The 22,800-nt window shown below is 49.4% G+C and overlaps 1 protein-coding gene across 1 annotated transcript; it reads left to right on the forward strand.

Annotated features, from left to right (window-relative positions):
• The first annotated feature begins 16,987 nt into the window (after nt 1-16,987).
• LOC126575386 (uncharacterized) lies at nt 16,988-22,100 on the forward strand. The gene is made up of 5 exons (XM_050236061.1): nt 16,988-17,686; nt 20,352-20,581; nt 20,667-21,013; nt 21,089-21,449; nt 21,534-22,100. The coding sequence occupies exons 1-5, from the start codon at nt 17,360-17,362 to the stop codon at nt 21,856-21,858; spliced, it is 1,590 nt and encodes a 529-aa protein (XP_050092018.1). The 5' UTR covers nt 16,988-17,359; the 3' UTR covers nt 21,859-22,100.
• Nucleotides 22,101-22,800: the final 700 nt, after the last annotated feature.

Genomic DNA, 22,800 nt, shown 5'->3' on the forward strand with positions numbered 1-22,800 from the left:
ACTACACCACGACCGCCACCAAGCAGTCGGGCAGTTCCTGAACAAAACAGTCCCGTGACTTGGGTCCTGGTGAAGTTGATAATCAGGCTATCAGGGCGCATCAACTTCGACTAAGTGCTGATCATGTTTTATCACGCTCTCACGCTTAATACCTTCTTTTTTTGGTGCCACCATCGATCAACATTGCACCTTCGGTCCCATGAGATAGAGACATTCTGGTGCGAAGTTCGTTTCAAAGTGCAAAGTTCCTTATTCCAGTGGCTTGCACGGGGACCTCGTACACTCGTTAAGCCACCCCTCTCAAGCACCCTTGGCTAAGGTGGCCACAGCACAGCTCTCGGGCAAACGGGAACATACAGCACCATAGGGGGCGCTTGGTTTTTATTGAACTTCTAAAGTTCTCTCTACTTCTCGAGCACCCATGGGCTGCGGTGTTAATGAGATGCATAACCCGGTCGACCGGTCCGGGTGGTGCTGGTGGTGTTTGGATTCTAATGGACTTATTTATTTATCTTCAAACAGCGGCGCCTCAGCGATCCACCGTGTTCCTATTGTCGGCCCTGCTGGTGGTGGTTGTGTCCGCAGCAATGAATGAAGGGTGCAGTCGTTGATGGCAGCGTAGATGCAAAACCCGACGACACCACTTCTTCTTCCTCCCAGGAGGGAGTTGATGCGATGTGTTCGAACACAATTTATTGCTCCCTAAACGCCCGCGTTCCCGTCCGGCTTTGCTGTTGCTGAGGAGCCACTTTCCTAAGGGTGGATGGTCGCGACCCACCGTGCCTCCGAAGAGCGGGTTTGATAGTTTTCATTAGATGAATGAGGAAATGGGTTGTTTTGTTTTGAACTATTTTACAGTTGCGTAGTAGTGGCGTCGGTTGTGACTGTGGATGTGTGACTGTGCCTTAGGCCGGGGGGTTCAAGTTGCCACCCTCAGCAGCAACAACAACAACGCCACAGCAGAGCGTCGCTCGATGGCTCCTATCAGCCACACTGGTCACCGGGGAGGGGGAAATGGTTTGTTTGAAACACATACGCTTAATGAAGTGATGGCAGGTTGCGATAAGCGGGCTGGTGCGTTTTATGGTTCAACCCCTGCTTTTTGGGGCGGGTGGAACACTCTGGAACCGTGCTCTTATTGTGCTGGACATTGCTCGGTGACAGATCTCCACTTCCCATTTGTTATTGGATTACCTTAAGGTTCGACCTTAAGGTTTCCAGTTGTCCTCTCACCAGTCTGCTAACTCTAGTGGAGTAGAAAGGTAGCCCATTGGGAACAAGCGTATTGGAATAGTAGCCCGCGATTTGGTTGCTAAGCTGAAATGATTGTTAGCAAAGTAGTTTGGGCCTGCTACCAAACTCAAACAAATCATTCCGCTCTGTTCTGTATCGATCTGTTCGGACGCTCGCTTGCAATACAAGCTAGTGCGCCAGCTGAACAATCGAACCGGTCCCGAGTGGATAAATAAGTCCAGTGTCCCAATTCAATAAACTGTATAGACGTTCTTTACAACTACATCAGATAAACATTAGTGTATGGATACTAATGGCATATATTTCTATCTAGCCATTAATGTCGACTCTTTTGTATCGAATGCGCACGGAAAAACACCCCTGCATGGATGGTGAAATCGGCTTTTATATACCTTTCTCGCATGGTTGACCACCACTCCGTTTCCAAAAGTAATCAAGACCGAAACATACAATATCCTGCCGAAACGCTCGCTGAACTCCACCACCACCACCACCATCATCATCCTCATCATCATCATCAGCAGGTGTGATTGACGTGGCCAACCGTTGTCGCACAAGCCGATGACGATGAGGAACCCGATCTCATCTGGTGGACGATTTTGTCGAAATCGAATTTTTCACCTGTCACACGTCCAACGTCGATCCTTGTGCACCACCTTGGCTCATCTTGGTCCTCCACGCCCCTCGAAACTCGAAGCAGTCTCTGCTCATTTTAGAGCCGTATACAGCCGGAGGATGAAGTCGGATGGAGAAATGCTTTCTCGCTTTCCCGTTCTCCTGTATGTCAATTACGATCCGTACAATTTGGTGTGTGTTTTATGGATCTACCATCTTGTACGCGTAGCGTATGTGTGCTTTATACCATACCGCGTACCCCATTTGTGGCCACATTCAATCGCGCGCGTATCGTTATCGATTTCTTCAAATTTTGTACGCCACTTTTAATGCCCGGTCCACTCCATGGCACTCGTGTCTCCTCAGTGCTGGTGCTGGTGGTGGTGGTGATGATGGTTTGTGTAAAAATGTGTAAAAATTACATTCAAACACGACCGATCCAGGATCCATGTACGTGGAAGGTTCACTGAATAACTTATGCCGCGCACATACCATCACCAGGCGGAGCGTGTGTCGTTGATTGCCTATGAATGTTTAATTGGCCAGAGGCCCCAAAAATGGCCCATCCTCTGGATACCGCTGGTAAAAGATGCAATTAGCGTACGCTGACAGTGACAGGCGTAGCAGCACAGATACGCCACCGTAACCATCATTTACCGCGCGGCATGGCAGGGCGATAAGAGGCGATCGGCCGGTGTGCATGAGAAATGAAATGATAAATGACCGAACATGGGCCCACATGCAATGGACACCCACTTTACAGCGCGCAATATACGCGAATAAATAAACTGCCCGGGTACGAAATGGTCATTACGATTTTGCGTTTATTCTAGAAGCTAGAAAATTTGTATTTTTAGTTTGGCTCCCCCCAATGGCGCCACCGTGGTGTGCACCGGAAATCGCCCTCATTTTGACGATCGCATTTGGACGTTGCACATTTACGATCACCCTTTTTATGGCCCAGCCAGCCAGGCAGCAGCGATATGCAGTGGATCATTTTATAGCCTCGCAAGAGAGTGATCAAGATCGAGAAAGATCCACGAGAAATGGGCCACACCGAGGAGGATTGTAATGTGCATTTGGGCAAGCAACGCGTGTAAACAACACTGCACGCTGCACTTGCTGTTTATGACGCATAATTTATGGCCCCAAAAATGCGCTTCCATCTAAATTCCCATTTTTTATGTGTCCTCGGTACGGTTTTAGTGGGAGTACGTAGGTGTCAGGTGCCGAGTGCTAGCTAGAGGCGTCCAGAATGTTCTGTTTGGGCGATGGCGCTGTGCATCCATCGTAAAACCTGGTCTAGAGCCATGTGCAAACAGTACACGGTGCACGTGTCCGTGCCGGGTTTCGAGATTGATTCGCGTCTAATACGACGGCGCCAACGCTTCGCACATGTCGTTCTCTGTCAATCAACTCCCCGGGCTGGGTGTGTTTGTTCTCAGACCTTCTCGGTAGCGTGCACGGTAGCGAGTGGATGAGCGGACTGATGAGGTAACAGCACAAAAACTGTTCATTAAGGTGGCATGTTGCTGTTGCGTGGTCTCGCTCGTTGAACGACGTGAATCTCACTTTTGAAACTTTAATCGCAAAGGCCTCGCGGAACACATCGCGAATCGCTTCGAATCCCGGCTGGTGGCAGCGTGGCCAGCGTGTGGATTAGAAATTAAAATCGAACGTCATGTTCGGTAGACATTGGCCGGACCCTCCTCCATTTCAAAGTCATGCGCCATGGCCACGTGCTGGGCGTGCACTTTTGCAGACGAACCTCCGCGCGAGCTTGTGTGCTTGTTTTGGGAGATTTTTGCATTTCACTTCCGACGGAGGTATCAATTCATCCAGCAGAAGAACATGGCACAGGCATCCATCAACCGGCCTTTTATCTCGATCGGATGTTCCCCGTCAATCGCTGGCAGCATTCGCTGTCTCTTTCGGGCCCCTGGCCTCATCGCAATCCATGCTCGTGGAGCCTTATCCCTTCAGAAATCAATTGCAGAAAAGGAAAACGGTGGAAGTACACAAACGGAACAACCGAGAACTTGCTACTCGGTGGTCTCAGAGCGAGATACGGCTTACGGCTTTACGTCTTTAAGCCATCTGCCCTAGAAGTGTCCAAAGTTTCCTCGACTCCGTTTCCACCGTTCCACCACTCGGCCCTCTTCACCAACAAGCAGCGACGAGGTCAAATGTGGACCTTAGTTGGGAACCGAACTGATGCGGCGGAAGCTTGGAAACTAAAACGCCCCAAAAACGGTCGAATGGCGATGGTAAAAGTTATCGTTCGTGGCTCTGATTTCGATGCGCGCGATGCCACAGTAGGCTCCTGGGCGGAGTCGTTCTGCTGCTGCTGCTGCTGCTTGGGAAGTTGTTGTTTGATTCAATCTCGAGAACCACTCCCGAGTGAGTGAGGTACGTGATGCATAACTTAAGAAAACACGGAACAGTGGGCAGACGCGAGAGGCGGGTAGCGGGAGAGAATGTTTGCCCGATTCGATCGATACGCGGTGGGGGCAGATGGGACGATGATTGCAATGTGATATACATCAACGGTGTACGGAGTGAACCGGATGGATGCGGTGGATTCAGAGACGAGATGCTCGTCTTTGTCAATCGACGCTGATGTTCGTTTTGTTCTGAAAAAAAGCCGCGCTTTCGTTCGTTTCCCCGTGTTCCGCTTTCCACTTTAATTTATGCTGCAAATGGCCACGGCGGATTTATGTAGATCCGTGTATTTTTGCGGCATTTGCGCCCACGAAAAAAAAAAACACACCCCAACCATATTAAACCTTATGTTTAAGTCATCTTTCTCCGCGCGAAATCTCCATAATGAGAGTGTGCAGTTTAATCTCGATTTTATTAAAATTATCTGTCCAAAAAACACATTCACCATCGTTATCGTACCAGTCGACCGGGCACATGAATGTTTAATGCTCACCAGCACCAGCAGTGGGCCCATCCTTGGCACATCGATCGTACACTGCCATAACGAACCATACCAAGCGAACAGATGGTGCTCCGCTTGCCCTGGACACCCACCAGCGCCCCACCCCCCACCCCCAAATCCCTCTTACGCGCCTGTCATCGATCGATTTTCTTCGGCAAACATTAGATTTAGGCGGTCCAATTCCGCGATATTCCGGATAAGGGAGAGCGAGTGGCACTCCGTTGTGTTGTCGTTTGTTGTCGAGAAGTGCGGCCTACGGCCAGAGTAAAACGGTCAAAAGGCATGGCGAGGATGGGCGACAATGAAGCGAATGGGTACAGAAAACGGGCAAAAATTGTCCAAAACTCCTTTGCCAATAAATCCAATTAATGCCCGATGGCCGGTGATGACTTCATCTGCTGCTGCTGCTGGTGCTGCTGCTGGTGCTGCTCGCGCAAATTGGATGCCCTGTGGCGTGTGACGTAGTCTCGGACGGTGGTGCTGGGTGTCTCTTTGTTTCATGGTCAAGGCGGAAACCGATTCTAGCAGCTCGTCCAGAAGTCTGAAACCACCTGAACAATCTGGGTAACAGAGACCTGGGGAGTTGCAGAGAATAAATATATATTTAAGAAAATGGACCTCGCGCACACCGTTGGTGGTGCTCTAGGCGACATGCCACGATTGGCGTGATATGCGCAGCATAAAACATGTTTCAAGTTCTTTGTCTTGGCGCACTTCTTTCTCCCGTTTTCTCCCCGTTGTTGTTTATCCCCCTTCCAGTTACTACCGGGTTTTTGTTTACTCAAAGTCTCGTGTAGCGCAAGTTGTTGCTTATGCGTTCGCTGGCCACGTCTGCGACAATGTTTTCACCGTGTCAACATCTGCTGATTATGTTCCACGACGAATCCGTCATGGCGTGGGTCGATTTTGTTTATCTTAAGTCGAGGTCCCGGTCCCGGTCCCGAACCCGGATCCAGAGGGGCTACTAATGCTAGTAGGGAGAATGTGGAACGAATTGAAATTTTGTAGCGAGTCTTCTGGAGTAGAGTTTGTGAGACCGATCCTCATCCTAACTACGCATCAGCATCAGTCAGAGTCGATCGCGCGTTTGGATGACTCGAAAAACCGTCTTCTGCCGTCGTCTCTGGCGATCGATCGCGTGACACATCGTTTGTTTGTGTGTCCCAGCGCACAACACACCGCACTGACTCTCGTGGTAGCGGCTGTTTAACGATATTTCGAGTATCAAGCGCGACATCTTGCGCGGGACCGCTGCATTGGGCCTTGACATCATTCGACGCGAGCGGGGAGTGTACGGGAAGCCCCTTCCATTCGGTCTCCTGGTCCTGGTCCGTCCAAAAACACACGCCTCGTTGCTTCTCGCACGTCCAACTTGAAGAAGAGGTCATGGGTACTGTTCTGCATTATTAATTAAAGTCCGTGCCACGTATATGGCCATTTATTTACGGTTCAAGCGACCGACCGACCGACCACGTTGCCAGCACCGTATAGCGCCGGGTTTGGAAACTCATTTTTGCTGTCGGCCATTTTGATCTGGTCTATTTTTTTTTTTTGAAAGCGAAGCATTTCTGTCTGCCTTGGTCTGCCAGCGAGAATGTTCTCGAAGGGGAGGAGATTGCTAGAACGCAATTGCTATTGCACTAGAAGCCGGGTCCGAAGCGTTCGCAGTTCGCAAACTCATTTCCTTTCCTGGTTCAGAATAGAAACGTCCCTCCACCTCCTCGCTAGCGCACGGTTGACCTATTTAGATAGCTTCGGGTCGGTTTGGGGGCCACTGTACTGTGCTGCACTTGAAGGTTTCGCGCAAGGCGAGCGGAAGTGTCATAAACTTTTAAATGGTCGCCACCAGATGTGCGTGCGTTCTCCTGTGTGTTTGGGAACACATTCGCAAAAGTGTGCCCCCCCCCCCTCCCGCCACGGAATAATAGCCCACCGGAGCAGATTGTTGGGTTTTTGCACAGATAAAAAGACGAAAAGACCACTTACGGGTTCGAGTTCTTCCGGAACACTGCCCGGAAGTCGCCCGGGAATCCGCGAGGAACTGAAGCGAGCAAAACAGAAAAAAAAAGTTGGAATCATAATCGTCGTGCTCGCCGAGTGCCATTTTTTATTAGTGTTCTCGAGCATACCGTGAACCTTCGCGAACAGCAAATGGCCGAACGGGCAACGGCGAGTTTAATTATCAAACAATATTTTAACAAGCACCTAGGGAAACCCATCCGGCCTCAACAGTTGGTCCCTTTGAAGTGTTCAACTCCTGCGCTCTCCCCGCGTAAGTAGCACGTCGGTTCCGAAAGCTTCCGGACCTTCTGCTCGCACCCAGTGTTGAAGGTATTAAATGCGGACGCGGACACGGTGCCCAAAAAAGACATAAAAAGGCGTAAATGAAACCCCCGGAATGGTTGTTGCTAGGCGCACGACGACGACGACGACCCCGAAGATATCGATTAAGTTTGGCTCTCACTCCATCCGGAAGAACCGATTCGAAGATGTCGAGGACGAGTGGAGCTGATGGTGGACAGCACAGGACTCTCCCGCTTTCCGCGGAGGGGTGCTCTGTTGTTCCGTGGAACGCTTCCTCGATCAACAACAAACTAATGCACACATACACGCGGCCCTGGCGCCTATTTGTGTGGTGGTCATCCTTGTCGATTGCGTAATCTAATCACTCGAGTGAAAACGCATTAACGCGGCCAGCCAGCCGTCGCCATCCGCCATCATCTCTCTCTCTCTCTTTCTCTCTCTCTCTCTCTCTCTCTCTCTCTCTATGGCAGACAGATTCCAGTATTCTCTGGTGGAACGTTGTCGGTTAAAGGCAAATGATCTAATCCAGACCAAGAGCTACTGTAAACTTGATGCGGAACCGCAGAAGGCTACGATGTAGCATCAGAGCAATCTTTGATGGCATTTTGTGATAATCTCCTCAGAATCGCGGGGTATTTAAAATTTTTCGAACGATTTCGTCCGCCATACTGCCATAAAATCGATACGCGGATTCGCGCGCAATGCCGTGGCCCAAAATGGTACAAATGGCGGAACAGAACCGGAAACGAGGTAGCAGCGCTCGTCGTGCGAAGGTCATCGAGTTTTGCTTCTCTAAAATGTCGAGATGATATCGTGCAGGTATCGTCCGCAGCGAGTGTTCGGAGCGACGAACGGGAACGGGTTTTTGCCAACACGCAAGACGGACAGGGAGCAAGATGCAGTGCACTTCCAACCACCCCCCTGATTGTTGGGAGTTTGCGGAGTTGCGGAGAGCGAGTGAATGCTCTTATCATTGCTCCATTCCGCTCATCACCGGTGGTAAAAAGGGGTTAGACACTCGACTGCGACTAATGATACGAGGCATCACACTGGAAAGCAGAGAACCCGAGAGAGAGAGCATGCTAGAGAGAGAGAGAGAGCGCGCGAGTGATGTCGCGATAAGACGTCGGAAACAAGCGTCGAGGTGGTGCACAGGAGATGGCCACCGTCAATCGATCCACGGCTCGTGTTCAAAGTTCGCTAAAAGTAATTAGACTCCTCCGGGAGTGGTATATGGAATATGGATGGCCAAGGGTCGGTCAAGAGCCGGGGGAGGGGGAAGCGACGGAGGGACTCGTTTCCAAGATTCGCAAAAGTGCCCGTAACGTGACAGTTGCAGGAAGGCACACGGACGGAGGAGGCAGCAGAAAAAAGGTTCAAATTACGGAAGGTTATAACTCATACCACGGTCCCGTACGGTCGTCCATCGTGTACAGAGTACGCCACCACACAACGCAGTCCCCCCAAACGCCGTGGACGTCCCAATGTCAGCACAATGACGGACAAAAATAAATGGCCGGTCAGTGTCGCTGGTAATCAAGCGGCTCGCTATTCAAGACGAACCGACCTTTTCGGTCAACCGATATCGTCCTTCCTCGGCGTCGTCACGCGGACCACATTCCTCGTCTGAACCTGTCTGAAAGTGCCGACGCTCCGCACATTCCGTCAAACACAATTGACAAATACATATGCCTGTGCCCTCCCCACGCCACGGCAGTTCCGTTTGCGACTAATGTTCTGTTGCGAACGAATCCTTGAAAATCGATATCCAATTAGAGCAATTATCAATTCAGCGTCGACGAGTTATGGGGGAATGGTTTACCCGGGGGTGATTGGGAGGAAGGAACAAAAGTTGGAAGGATTAATGGCGATTTCCCCGTTCCATTAACGGAGCACCACAATTGCTTACTTCCTTTCCTTCAGTCTGGTCCCATTTTGGGGGCATTCTGTTCCAAATCCCAGAGATTCGATCGATTTAACTATCGCAACACAATCAGGCGGCCATGTTGGATTGGCAGAGAGTTTGATAGGCGTCCAAATTTTGTGAAAGTGTGCCAAGGACTGCAGTGTTGAATGTCGGGATCACTGCCACTGCACTGCAGTGTGTCCAGGATCCAGGTGAAGCTCACACTGTAAATGCAATTCCTGGACCTCGCCTTTTGGTATTAAGCATAAGTAAAGATGTTTCAAGTTCCTTTCAGATGCTCACAGATAGAACAGACAAGAGAGAGAATATGTGAATTCGTATCTATCCTTGAACTGCTGACAGTTTCTAGTGTACGTTCTGGAATTCAAGGACTCAATTGAGTATTCAGTATCCAAGAACGCACACCATATTCCCTCTCGACCCCACACCTGGCCACGGGCCTGGTTTCGCATACGGAAGCGTCAATTAACTCCCATTGCCACGTCCGTCAAAAAGCCATTGTCAGTCGCGCTCGATTCGATCGCGATGGGAGGCGGTTCTGTTGCACGAGATCGCATTCAAGATATTCCGCGGATGGGCGCGACCTATACATACATAGGCATATATGGGGCGCACCTTAGTCACGCATAATAATCCATCGATGCGCAGTATCCTGTCACAATATTGCCTCTGACACAGACGCACACAGTCAACCACCACACGGCTTGATGACCTTTGGGAGACCTTTCGCGAGAAGCGCGAAACCGAACTGCGCGCTCCGCTTCGCTTAACCCTTAAACGCGTCGCCAATCCGCGATGCGACGCGACCATACGGCCAGCTAGTGTAGAAGGGCTTAGTGAAGGCTAGTGTCTAGTGGTGTACTGCGGGGTTGTTTGGCATTGATCCACATTTTCGCACAAGATCGCGGCCCGCGCAACAGCAGCAGCCAGGTCTCAATGGGTGCAGCCATCAAGGTGCAGTCGATGCGATACGGTGGTGATGCACCGCCACGGTGTGGCCCAAACAGGCGTTGAACAATCGACAACCATCTGGTTCGATAGTTCGTCGAGATTTCTCTCGCCTCTCGTGACCTCAGACGGGCGCTCGCTGTCTCGGTACTCGCTGCGGTACTCTGTGCTGCCACCATTCGACGTTAAGCTTCCTGTTTTCGTGCCGTGTGATTAGATCTTCGAATCGCTGTGTTGGTGCTCACTGTCAGACGGTCTAGTCATTTGTCTTTCCTCCAGTGACAACGCCCGTACAGCACCTCGGATCTGTCGGAATGGGGCGTGAAACTAATCTTCTTCTCAGCTGTACCCCCCCGCTCCGGCACAAACTAGAGCTGCAACTAAGCGGAATGTCTCACGAACGGCAGGGCGGGCTGCAGAAGGTTGGCAGCGCTTAATTAAATTTGCAGAGTCTCGAGGTCCGACTCGCTGCACGCTGGCTGTGAGATGAACCTCGACCTGGACGCTCGGACCTAGTGGTTGCTAGCTTTTAGCGACTAATCTACGTCGAATGTTGTTGTGGCCTACTAGATCACACAGCCATGCCATCAATCGTTTGGATATTTGAGAAACTTTTTCGCAAAACTCTCCAGAGAGTATATTTGTTGACCCCTTCTCTTCCAGGTGGCATCCACCGATGATCCGATTAGTGGACCCTATCGATGTGACATTCCTGCACCTTGTGAAAGCCAATTGGTGGGGGAAATTTCCTAAAATTCACGAAGGCCACCTTGTTAGCAAGCGATGCTCTCTGTGACGAGCCAAAATTTGCAATCTAATGCTAATTTGCTTTCCGCTTCTCCGCCACGGGCTTTGCTGTCCCCTTTCGGTCACGGCACGCCAGTAGAACACGAACGTTGTGCCGTTTGAAGGCCAGCGGTGCTGGGAGGTGTCGTTGTACAAACGTGGCACAACGAAATCGAAATTGAACTGAGCGAAGGCGACTAACGACTGCACTCTGCGTGTGTTTTCTTTCAAAGTGCAGTCAGACACTGCAACCGGTTCGACCTTGAATCGGATTTATTTGTGGGTCCAAGACAGGAATTTCCGAAACAACTTGTCTCACAATACGAGCAAAGAGATAAAATAGAGAGGAAAAAAGCTTCTATTAGTCTCTGCTCAGCTACATAATGTATGAGCGTATAATCCCTCTTCGGTACAATCTACAAGGCGGAATCAGTCTTGCAATCGGTTAAAGTGGAAATCCCAGGAAGGACCAAGGATGAGTGAAAGCAGACGTGGTAGCGTTAGGAACAGCACCAGGAACAGCAGCGGAAAGGAAGGGGAAGTGGCGCGGAAATTATATTGAATTAATGAGTCTCATTAGCGTCACGCTATGCGAGTAGATTACCAACGGTAGTAGCAGCAGCAGCAGCCGGTGAACCGTGGCCATCATACTTTGCTAGCTTTTCCGAGGAAATGGCTTCCTTCTTCTTCCTCCCTCTCTCTTTCTTCTTCTCTCGAACAGAATCTTCGATTTCACTGAATGCTTTCGGCCTCGGCCGAACACCCTGGAGGCGCAGGGACGGAGATCTCGATTGTATTTCAATGTTTTCACCAAACTCAAACCATGCTCGAGGCATGCTCGCGAGCCTTTTTGGATTCGAATTTTTCATCTCGCTAATCCCGTGAAACGGAAAAGTGCCTGTGGAAAAAGGTCATCCCGGGGCGGCGGAGGGACCTCCCAACCCAGCGGGGGTCATCGGAAATCGATCTCACCGTGGCAGCAGTGACTAAGCGTCGCGAGGAGAGCGCCTGCGCCGTGCCAAGGGATGGAAGCAAGGCGTGTGGCAGTCCGCAAGTGAAATGTAATTAATTTCCACTTTTTCCACCTCCCGCCAGCCCATGCGTACGTGTGTATGTGTGCGCGTATGATGGTCGCCGTGTATCCTGGCCCGGCTCGTTAATAATAACTGCACAGCAATTCAAAACCGCCGCGTGTTCTACTGGTTCTACGCCATCTTGTTTCTGTTCGAAAGGCAAAGGGCGCCCGCCCCCCGGGGGGGAAGATGAGAAAAGTTTGTATCGGACCCCTTCCCGGTCCGGTCCGTCTACCGTGAGAACCGCAGACACTCGGGAAGGCGGGCACGACGCACGGAAAGGCTTGAGGTCTTTGGCCACCCAAGCCCGGCCGGCTAGCCACGGTGATTCCATGATGATGTCGGCTCTTGAAAAGAAAAGTTTCTTTTCAACTCAACTCTTATCAGTGTAGCTGGTGGTGGTGCTGGTGGTGAGGAAGAAGAAGTCGTACAATGATCGATATGGTTGCCTTCAGCGTCCAAAAAACGCGAGGAAACTCTCTTTTTCGAATTCCACTCTCCACTCCTCCCGTCCTGAAGCCTGCTTGGCCAACGTGCGAAAGTACATTTACTTGGCGTGAGGCGCCAAGGGGTGGGGTGAGTCCGTGTTTCATTTTTTATTGGATTCATCGAGTGAAGCTCCAACCTCCTTGCAAGAGACGTGAAAGGATGGAGCAAAAGGTGGCGAGGCAATCAGAGTGGTGGGGGCCGAGGGAAAAAGGTTCCCGAAAAGAATGAAAAGCAATCAGCGCAACCACTGGCGCTCCCCGGAAATGAAGGTAATTGGAGGTTGAAGGCAGAAGGCGCTTCGCTGCTTCGCTACCTTCGGAAAATTATAGAAAAACATAACTGAATCGAAGGAGGAGGACCGGAACACAGGGGAAGAAGGAGAAGAAGGACCGTCGAGAAAAAGGGTTTCTTTCCACCGGTCGGAGGGGTGTTGGTGCGTGATTAATTTTCCCTTTTTCGGAAGGCGAAAAAGGTCCTCGCAGGTCATGAGAGCGGGTATGTGAGCTTTGGTTGGTGAATGCATGGCCCGCAGCTGTCCCTTTAAAGCGGTGTATAGGTCGTTGGCCACTTTAATGGGGGTCCAATACATCCTCGTGGCGCGAGGTGGCAGCGCAACCGGTAAAGCTCCCGGAGCTTTAGGTGAGCTTTCGTGAAGGTCGCAATAAGTGGTGGAAATATGGGAGCCCGATGGTCCGCTGTGATTGGGGAATCGTCATCAATCGAAGCGAATTATTGATCGTTTTCTTTTCTCTCTCTTCCTCAAGCACCTGAAGCACTTTACCATCCACTAGAGGAGGGGATTCCATCCACTAGAGGAGGCATTTCCAGTGAAATCTGATCCAAAATGGAGCAATCTTATGGAGGCGCCCTCGGAATCGGAAAGAACCTCGAAATCTGAACGAATGGACTCCCCGTATCCCGAAATCCTGACTGCAAATACCAACATTTTCGCTTCGCAGAATAGCATAAGGACACGCAATGTCTACAGATGATCCCGGCAAAAAGCGGACACCAAAATCGGGCGATTGCCGATGGCGAAAAGGTATCTATTCGCACGCGAAATGAGTGCGTGCTTGGTGCACTGTTCTTGCGGTGTCTCGGACTCCATCGTTCGAGGTGGCCATCAGAGTTGGTATAAAAATAAACGACAGACACCCACCCTCTCTACTCACCGTGCTGGAAAAGGACATGATCCGCAGGCGAATGGCTTCCGGATGAGCGAGCAAGCAAGCGAGCGAACGAGCAGTCAGCAGCAGCAGGAAACTGCGGAGCTTCTCATTAAAACGATATCAAACGTGCTGTGGGCGCAAAAGGACATTAGCGTGAGTGTGGGTGGGTGGATGGGCTGGTGGGTGGTTCGTGTGTGAGTGGCACCGAAGGCCACAGAAGAGATTCCCTCGTGGGGAGGGGTTTAGGATTTTACTTGTACTCTTGTGGTTCTGGTGAAGAAGAAGCAGCGCAGCAGCGGCAGCAGGGCACGGAACAGATGTTCCGACGAGGAGGAGCAAGAGAACAGGCAAAGCTTTCAGAACAAGTGTTCGAGTGTTCGGCCGTACACGTGTGTATGTGTTCGACCGATGTTTAACATAAACCAAATGCGGGTTTAAGTTTTGCTTGCCCCGGCAACCAGTTCGGCCTCACGACGACTCCAGGGCACCCGTTGTGTGCTTTCTTCGTTTGACTGTTTCCTTCTGCCTCCCCACTCCGATCCTGGGATGGCTGGGTGGTTTTCCATTGTGTGGGCGGCACAATCACGAGGAACTCGGTCGACGCGAGATGGTAGTATGTATGGTTTGTGGGATTGTGCCATTTATAGGTCTCGTTTCTTATAATATTTCCTCGTGTATCGTGTGGTTGGATTATCTCCACTATGGATGAAGCTCCGTTTCCAATGAATATTTTTAACATTTTTCCCTGAATGCTGATCCTTCCAAGAATATTGTGTAGTTGTTTTTTCATCAATCGAAGCAAAACTGACAAAGTTACAGATTTTTTTTAAATCCGCGTTTCATACAAGGCTCCATGCAGCTCGCTAATTTGAAGAGCGTTTCCCAAAACCAACGTTTTCAAAGTCGATGCCCATCGTACCGTAAAAACTACTGGACAGATCAATTTGAAATTTTTAACACAAACTTTGTATACTTTTTGCCAGGTAGCCCCGTCGAGAATTCATTAAATTTGTTTATACTTTTTGTTAAACAAATCTGTAAAGTTCGTTTTTTATGGCAGAATCGCAAAAAGCATCACTTTTTCAACTTCAACAATATGCCAAAAATCGAAAAATAGGAAAATTAACAAAATATCTCCGAGGCTACCTAGATAAACTTATAATCTTTCTAACGAATAACGATTTTTATATTTCAGATGACTCGGTATGCCGCTACGATGGGCACCGTAAAAAGTACCTTTTCGACGAGATGACTACCAAAATTTGATGCCACGGATTAATTTTTCATTGAGTGTTGCTCAAAACGATACCAAATATTCCTCAAAAATTGTAGATTAGTATGCCATTTAATTGAAAAAAATAAAGTTGAATGGTTACGCCACAAAAAATCGCCAAAAACGGGCCTTTTTTGGCCCGAAAATACCGAAGTCTCCCCTTAAGAGGAAGAAATTCGGTTTTTTTTACTCATATTTTTCCTTGAAAGCAGATCCTTTCAAGAACATTGTGTAATTTTTTTGGATCATTCGAAGCAAAACTGAGAAAGTTATAGATTTTTGAAAATCCGCGTTTCATTCAAGGCGCCATGCTGTTCGCTACTTTGAAAAGCGTTTCCCTAAACCAACGTTTTCAAAGTCGGTGCACATCGTACCGTAAAAACTACTGGGCTGATCGATTTGAAATGTTTAACACATAATCTTTACACTCTTTGCCAGGTAGCCCCGTAGAGAATTCATTAAAATTGTTGATACTTATTTTTAAACAGTTCTTTAAAAAATCGTGTTTCTAGGCAAAATGACAAAAAGCATCACTTTTTCAACTTCAAAAATCTGCCAAAAATCGAAAAATTGGAATATCAATAAAATCTCTCCGGGGCTACCTAGATAAACTTATAATCTTTCGAACGAGTATCAATTTGTATTGTTCTGATAACCCATCACGCACCTACGATGGGCACCAAAAAAAGGATCTTATCGAAGACGCGACTGCTTAAATTTGATGCCATGGATTAATTTTCGAATGAATGTTGCTCAAAACAATACCAAATATTCTTCAAAAGTTGTAGATTATTATGCCATTTACTTGAAAAAATAAAGTTGAATGGTTACGCCACAAAAAATCGTCAAAATTACCCACGATCCGTGCCCGGTGAATCAAATCAAATCAAAAAGACACAAATTTCGAGCAGGGTAACTTCCCCACCCGGACTGCCAGATTCGTTGCAATAGCCCACTTTTAGGCGTAAATTCAAAGTGAGAACGAGAAGCAAGATCGGACGGAGAAGAAGAAAGACAGAGATGGAGAGTATCCGAAGAATTTCGTATTTTTTATAACTTTTTAGCCGGGGATACATGGAGCGTAAACTTTCGTATAAACTCAGAGTGTAATGCCAAAGAGATTATGCTTATGTCAAAAAGATTATAGGCCCGCGGAGCGTAAATCCGAGCGTAAAAGCAAGCGTAAACTTAGCACCAACATGAAGCGTAGCGTTATGAAGAATTGAATGTTCTACAATCGTTAATATACAGTAAAAACATCTTAAAATATATAAAAAGATGTTCAGAAATCAACTTATCTCGTCGATTTATATTTTTTGTGGCCAAAAACACATGTAATTGATGTAATAGCATAGTGTAATTGCAGGTGCACGAATGTAATTGCAATTGACGTTTCGGTATAAACTTTTATGCGATTATGCCTGCCACACGAAGCGTAAACTTTTTGGCATTACACTCAGAGTTTATACGAGAGTTTACGCTTCATGTATCCCCGGGTTTGCGTTAAACTTCACTAAATTTAACTCAAAACCTGGCGTAAAAACAATTAACCGTTCAGATAGAGGACACCATCTCCATCTGCCTGCAGCTGGCAGGTTTTTACCACTTTCCATGCCGGTCAAGTTCGTCGCTTGATTGCCCGGAACTCCCTTAAATGGCGGGGATTACCCGCGCGTACGATCTACTCCGCGGTTGAGTGTTTTCTGGTTTTCTTCGAGTCATTGTCACCGGCACGGACAGTGGACGATCCCTGCATTTCTTGTTCTCTCCTCGTTTATCGTGGTTCATCGGCATCATTATCATCGGGGATTTGCGAGAGGCAAGACAAATGAAACAAACCCATGCCCCCCTCTCGATCGACCTCTAGACCGAGGAAGGCTTCCTTCTCATGCTCCCCTTCCCCTTCCTCCTCTGGCACAGAACTTGTTTTTCCGATCGATCGACGGTTTCCACCGAGGCCGGCAGCCCGAGCTGGGTTTTTCGGTGTTGCGTCAGTGGAACCGTCAGTCAGTCACTCATCCGAAAACAAAACCTGATTTCACCTGCCCTGCCTCGCCACCTGCCGGTACCGGCTTACCAGCAGCAGCAGCAACAGCAGCAGCGAGCGAGCCCCACGGTAGTGATCTGCATGTATAGCCGGGGCTGTATCGCGAGCTCGATCGCGAACTGTCGGACCTCGAGACGCTCAGAAACTTTACAGCCACCGAGGGCACCGGTTCAGTAAGATCGCACGATCGCATGGATTTTCGGGTCATTGTTTGAGCGTGTGTTCGTGCGTCAGCAGCAGAGTGGAGAAAAGGATTCACCAAACAACCCCCCCGGTCGCTTGTTGTTGTTGTTTGTGTTGATCGCGGTACCGGGGATCGAGTTGCTCACCTTTTAGACGGTCGCTCAGTTCGGACATTGATCGCGCACCGTTCGGTTGTGGTGCGTGGTGAACCGCAACAGATGACGATGATGATGAAGTGAGGTGTGGTTGAGATTGAGATCGAGAAAGGCGAATCTGTGATACTGGCGCTGATGAATGATCAGTTGTGGTAGTGGACGATAAGTAAGTTGCATCGTCAAGTGTGAACAATGAATTCCGCAAGGACACTCCGATTGCTGGCCGTGTGTAGTGTTGGTGCGCTAGTGTTGTTGACCACGGCGATCCTCGAACCGGCGGAAGCTAATTTTATCACCTACGTCGATGATTCGGGTGAAACCCTTCCGGATGATTATGTGCTTGATGATGAGCGTCGAGCGTCGAAGAAGGTACGGCCACAGGACTACAACGAAGCGCTCGATCGATTGATCGCCAATGCGCTCAATACTTCCGACGCCACCGCCAGCAACAGTACGGTGGCTCCCGATAAGGCGTACTCCAGTCCACCACCAAGTATCGCCTGTATTGGCACCCGTAAGGTAAGTAGAGCTGGGGAGCAAGACGAAATTGCGAGCCCAAGAAATCGTAACACGCCCTGAGGGGTCTTCTTTCTTGTCGGCGAGCCGATCGAGCAGAGAGAGAGAGGGACGAATCTCAAGGTTGACCTTGAACTGGTACCAGCACCGCCGTGGCGTTTACGGCGACTGCGGTTGCGAGTGGTTACGTTCCGGCACAAACCAGCTCGCGGGCGTTATGCTTTGTTAGGCCAGCTGAAGCTGATGAGCAATCGAGCGTGGTTTAGAGACGGGTGGTTTTTCGGGGGATCTTCCCTAGTCGGCCAGTTCGCCAGGGAAGAAGTGTCATCAATAATGTTTTCTTTTTTGGGGATCCAAGAGGGACGCAATCGAAACTCAGCAGCAACTTCTCTATACAAATAATGCCTGAACCAGCTGTGAGATGGTTCATCATTCCGTGCGATTCGATTAGCATCACACCAACGCGATTGCAGGAAGCCGTTGTGTTAATTGCGTTGACCGGTTTGCTTAGCAGGGGAGAAGAAGGAGTAGGAGAGGGAGTGTTTTTTTTTTCTTGGTTTTGTGCTCCGCCAACTCCTGGGGAGCAATGATTAAGACATGGCGAGTGGTGAATACGGCATGCTAAGGCGATAGGTTGCTGTAATGATTGCTTTAATTGCCACCGTCATCTGCCCTGGTTGGGTGTATTTGTCACCCGAAGGATCCCGAGGCCGTTCGCTTTTGCGTGCTAAAAGCCGGAATTGGAATACAAACTACGAACAGGGGGCTCAGTGCATTATGACACGCGGCGCGTTCGATCTAGCGCGCTGTCTACTAAGAGCGGGGCCGGTAAAACCTTACAAGTGTCAGCCTTTCTGTGGGTTCTAGAGGAGGAAATAGTAGGCATTTGAAATAAAAGATCCGATCGCCGTTTCAGCATCCAATAAATTCGCGTTTTTATCAGAAAACCGTTTCCCACCAACCACCTGTGGAATGCGTGCGTGGTTGCACAGAAACAAAAACTTACACCAAAAACTGACCGACGAGCTCGCATTTTCGCAAAAAGTTTCATGAATTATGTATGAACACGGTGAACCGAACCGAGTTGGTCGCTTGGTTTTATTGCACTGACCCCAAATAATATTGGGTTTCTCTCCACTCTTTTTCGGCCCGCCATTATTACCGGCCAGGGGCCAGCTGCCAGGGAATCACAAAATCCATTCTCGTCGCCATCAACCTTGCACACATTTATTGCCCACCTTTCCTTCATATATGGCAGTGGCGCGCGGTGCAGCAGAAATCACGAAAATAAATCAGAAAGAAGTGCAGCTGGTGCATTTCGGTGAACCCACCCCCCCCCCCCCCCCCCGGTGCACCCTTTTATCTCCTTGCCGTCCTCGAGACATGGTGCGCTGTATCGACCTTTGCGTGCCGCTTCGTTGCAATTGCACTTCTGCTGCAGCATTGCAGCGCTGCTCCAAAGGTTGTTGTTGTTGGGGCGGGGGGCACCTCTTTGAAGGTCCGGTTACTTTCCCTCGTCCGCGTTTGCCGCTGTTGCTGCTGTTGTGTGCGGCCTTTCGCCATGGTGAACCACCAACGAAATCGACGAAAAATGTTTCCTTCGTTATCGTCCGCGCACCGTGGCTGGCAGCTGCCGGTTGCGGCCACGAAACATGGAACATTGCGTTGGCTTTCGGGCCATGTACGGCCACGTATTCGGACGTACAATAATCTGTTCTGTTCCGCTCTTCATTTCGATCGCTTCTTTCCTGATTTTCATCACTGGCAGCGCTATAGCAAATGCTCGGCTCGGCTCTGCTCGGCTCGGTTCTGTTTTTTTTTCGTTCTTGTTCCGTTGTCCTACGTCGAGAAGTCGATCCACCCCACCAGTGCCAACGAGTGGCGAAATTAAGCGGCAAACAAGTGAAGAAATTAGATCCGACAGGAAAGAAGAACACTCGTGCAACATTAACACTCGCGGACAAGTTTAGACTGGTTTAATGCAGCAGCAGTACCAGCAGCATCAAGAACAGAGAGCTAGTTCTGCTTTGCGAAATCTTCTTACTCCACAAACACAAATATGATAGTTTGGTGGAGCAGAATACGCAAGAGATCTCTGACATCATGCCTTCCAATTGATAATATTAGAATTTGGCAGGAGTATTGATGGCTGAGCCGTTTAAAAATTCACGCTCATGTGACCAAATGGGTGCGAGATCCGGTTGCGAAGAGTTGATGGACAAAATCAACACGCATTTCTTCCGAGTGAAATAGGGCGAACTACAGTTAGGTCTGGAATAGAGCTAAAAATTTGCATAACTAATGCCTAATGAAATGCTTTCCTCAGAGAGGATGGTTTATGGTCCATTGGATGTGAAGTCGAAACCTTCGAACGAAGAAAAGATTTGAATCTGAAATAAACGTTTGAGAGAGTTTCAATACGATTCGAAACATGCGTATCAGTATACAGCATAAATCCCGGAAGTTCCAGGAGAAGATGCTTAACGTACACCTCCACAGAAGCGATGGGCGAGAACATTAGAGGAAAAGATAGAGGATACTCGATATGCTACTACGGAGGCACCGATTCGACACTAGCCAACGCCATAATCTGTGAATTAATCTGCAACGTTGTCTTCGGTCTATTCTCTTCTCTCCACCACCACCACCTGCTGTCATTAATCATTAGCCCCAGCATATCCCGTCGGCGGGCCGGTTGACGGTGCGTAAATGTTGCCCCAGGGGACAATCATTCCATCGGCTCAGCATAACCACCTGCCATCCGATGGATCCGTTCGAGACCGGTACTCGGTTTACGCTGTTGGGCCGCCAGCTCGACTACTACGGACCGGGATGCCACGAGTATGGCAAGTACCTGCGCTACAACGTCACGATCGACAAGAAGTGTGTTGGTCAGAGGTAAGCTGGGTTGTGAAAATGGACACTATGGATTCTGGAATGTTGTTATCTAATCTTTGCAACCTATTCTCCTCTCTCCTTTTAGGTTGATATTCAATGATCGCGGTACACAGATGATGCTCATCCAGAATGGTTCGCTGGTGGTGACGCGCCGCGATCGGATCGAGTTCTACGATGACTTCTGTGTGGAGGAAACCGGTAACATGGTCCTAGCGGCGCACATCTGTGAGGCTGCGGTCGAGCAGGAGCTGTTCTCCGGTTGGCTCGGTACGGTGACGATCGTCCTGGCACTGATCGCCTCAGCCGTGACGGTCCTGGCGTATCTGTTCGATCGTGTGCTACCTCACCGGTACGGACCGTTGATTGGAAGCCATGCCGGATTCCTGGCGGTGGCCATCATTGTCGAGCTGCTGCTAGTCACATTCCAAGAAGGTATTGGTGATCGGACATGCGGCCCAATTCAAGTCAAAGTCAAGTTATTACTGCAACACTACTGCTTCTTTCCAGATGATTATCGCCCGATAGTGGAGGTACTGATTGAGATCTCGTACGCACTGTTCCTGCTGTTCTGTTCGATCCTGTTCTTCTCCTCGGCCACCGGAACAACCAGCATCAACTACCGGTTGCTGGTGGTGGTGGTGTTCTTCATCTCCTCCTGCTCCCTCATTGCCATGGCTCTGACGTTCTACTTTGAAAGTGTCCTCTTCCTCACCGTGCTCGCTAGTCTCTCGGTGGCACTGGCTATCAGCGGTGCAAACGTTTACACATCCTTTGGCCGTAACCATCTTGGGTTCAACAGCAGCGAGAACCCTTTCGAGATGATCAATGAGGGAAGTACGGCCAAACGGATGGATCAGCGAAGGGAACTGTAAGTATTGCCGAAGAGGAGTCAGTGGGTCCAAGAATCTGTATCACTCTAATGAGCTGCCATTTTTTCGCATTTCCTCTCCAGGACACTCGTGTCAACGTTTGCGTGCGCCACACAGATCATCGTCTGGATACCGTACTCGATGGGCAAGTACTCGCTGCTGTCCGTGCTCGCCTGGAACGCGCTGATCGTGTGCGTTGTGTTCGTTGGGTTGCGACGTCGCTCGATCGGACTCTGCAACATTGGCAAGCGCCTAAAATCGATGCAATCCAACCAACCACGTGCACCGTTGGGTGTCGGAAGTCCGTACTCCGAGCAAGCGATGACCGTCGATACGCAAACGGTCCTGCCATCACAGTTCCCCGATGATGAGGATGCCGAGGGTGAAAATGAAATGCGCGTCGTGTGAGCCTCGCCCGTCGTCGTCTGCTAACCGTTCTTCATCTCATCTCATATCTCATATCCTTAATCCTCTTCCTTTCGGCCTCCCTGTAGATAGTGAAGCGCGTTGCGGTTTAGCGGTTTCGATAGCAAAATTCCTAATTTAAGGTCACCCGGTTTGCTCGGTGGCCATGCCGGCTTGTCAAAGTGAGTCAACCATTATTATGCAGCTGCATAGAGTGACGATACGAATAAAGCGAACTACTTTTAAAACGATATCGAACTCCATCGAAGAGCTTTTACTCCACCGAGAGGAACACGAATGGTCACCCAGCACGAGAGAGAACCGGTTTTGTTTTTCATCCGAATGCCAAAAGGGCAACCGAACCGCTCGATGACCTTGAAGACATTCGGTGCGCATCTCTGCGCATCTGAGAAAGTTTTCGACGCCAACTTACCGGACGGTGCGAAATGCTGCGCTCACCAGAAGTCTCGCGGCTTTGCATAGATTAGATATTGTCGGTGTGACCGGTTTTGTTGTTGGTGAAGCAGCACGTTGGGCGAGGGTTCACAACTTTGGCAGCTGATAATGGAGGCTCCGGTTTCTTGAGCGGCGAGCAACTTCCACTCTCCTACCAATGACTTAATTTGTGATTGCCTTGTAATTTATCGAATACAACAAAACCGTTCACTTAGTGACAGATACTATTAATTTCGTGCTCTGATTTATGATATTGCTTAATCCTCTGTGTGTGCTTGGTGCGATAACCAGACAGTTTCATCAGGCGATAAGTATGTAGCGAAATCTGTTGCTATAGCTGATTCACTTACTATTTTTGAGTGATATCAAAATACCATAATCCTCAGACCATTATCAAGGGTTAGGGGATCACAAAAGCTGGCTTAAAAGGTAGAGCGAATTAAAAGATGAAAAAAAACCTCACGCTCGCAGCTCAGTGAATGCCCCGTT

The sequence above is a fragment of the Anopheles aquasalis genome, chromosome 3 (assembly GCF_943734665.1).
Source record: "Anopheles aquasalis chromosome 3, idAnoAquaMG_Q_19, whole genome shotgun sequence".
Taxonomy (NCBI): domain Eukaryota; kingdom Metazoa; phylum Arthropoda; class Insecta; order Diptera; family Culicidae; genus Anopheles; species Anopheles aquasalis.

What these genes read in the sequence shown, in the direction of transcription:
- LOC126575386 (XM_050236061.1), top strand. Translation starts at nt 17,360, where the DNA reads ATGAATTCCGCAAGGACACTCCGATTGCTGGCCGTGTGTAGTGTTGGT. An exon ending in AAGAAGTGTGTTGGTCAGAG is followed by an intron (nt 20,582 to 20,666) that starts GTAAGCTGGGTT and finishes CTCTCCTTTTAG; the next exon opens with GTTGATATTCAATGATCGCG. An exon ending in ATGGATCAGCGAAGGGAACT is followed by an intron (nt 21,450 to 21,533) that starts GTAAGTATTGCC and finishes TTTCCTCTCCAG; the next exon opens with GACACTCGTGTCAACGTTTG.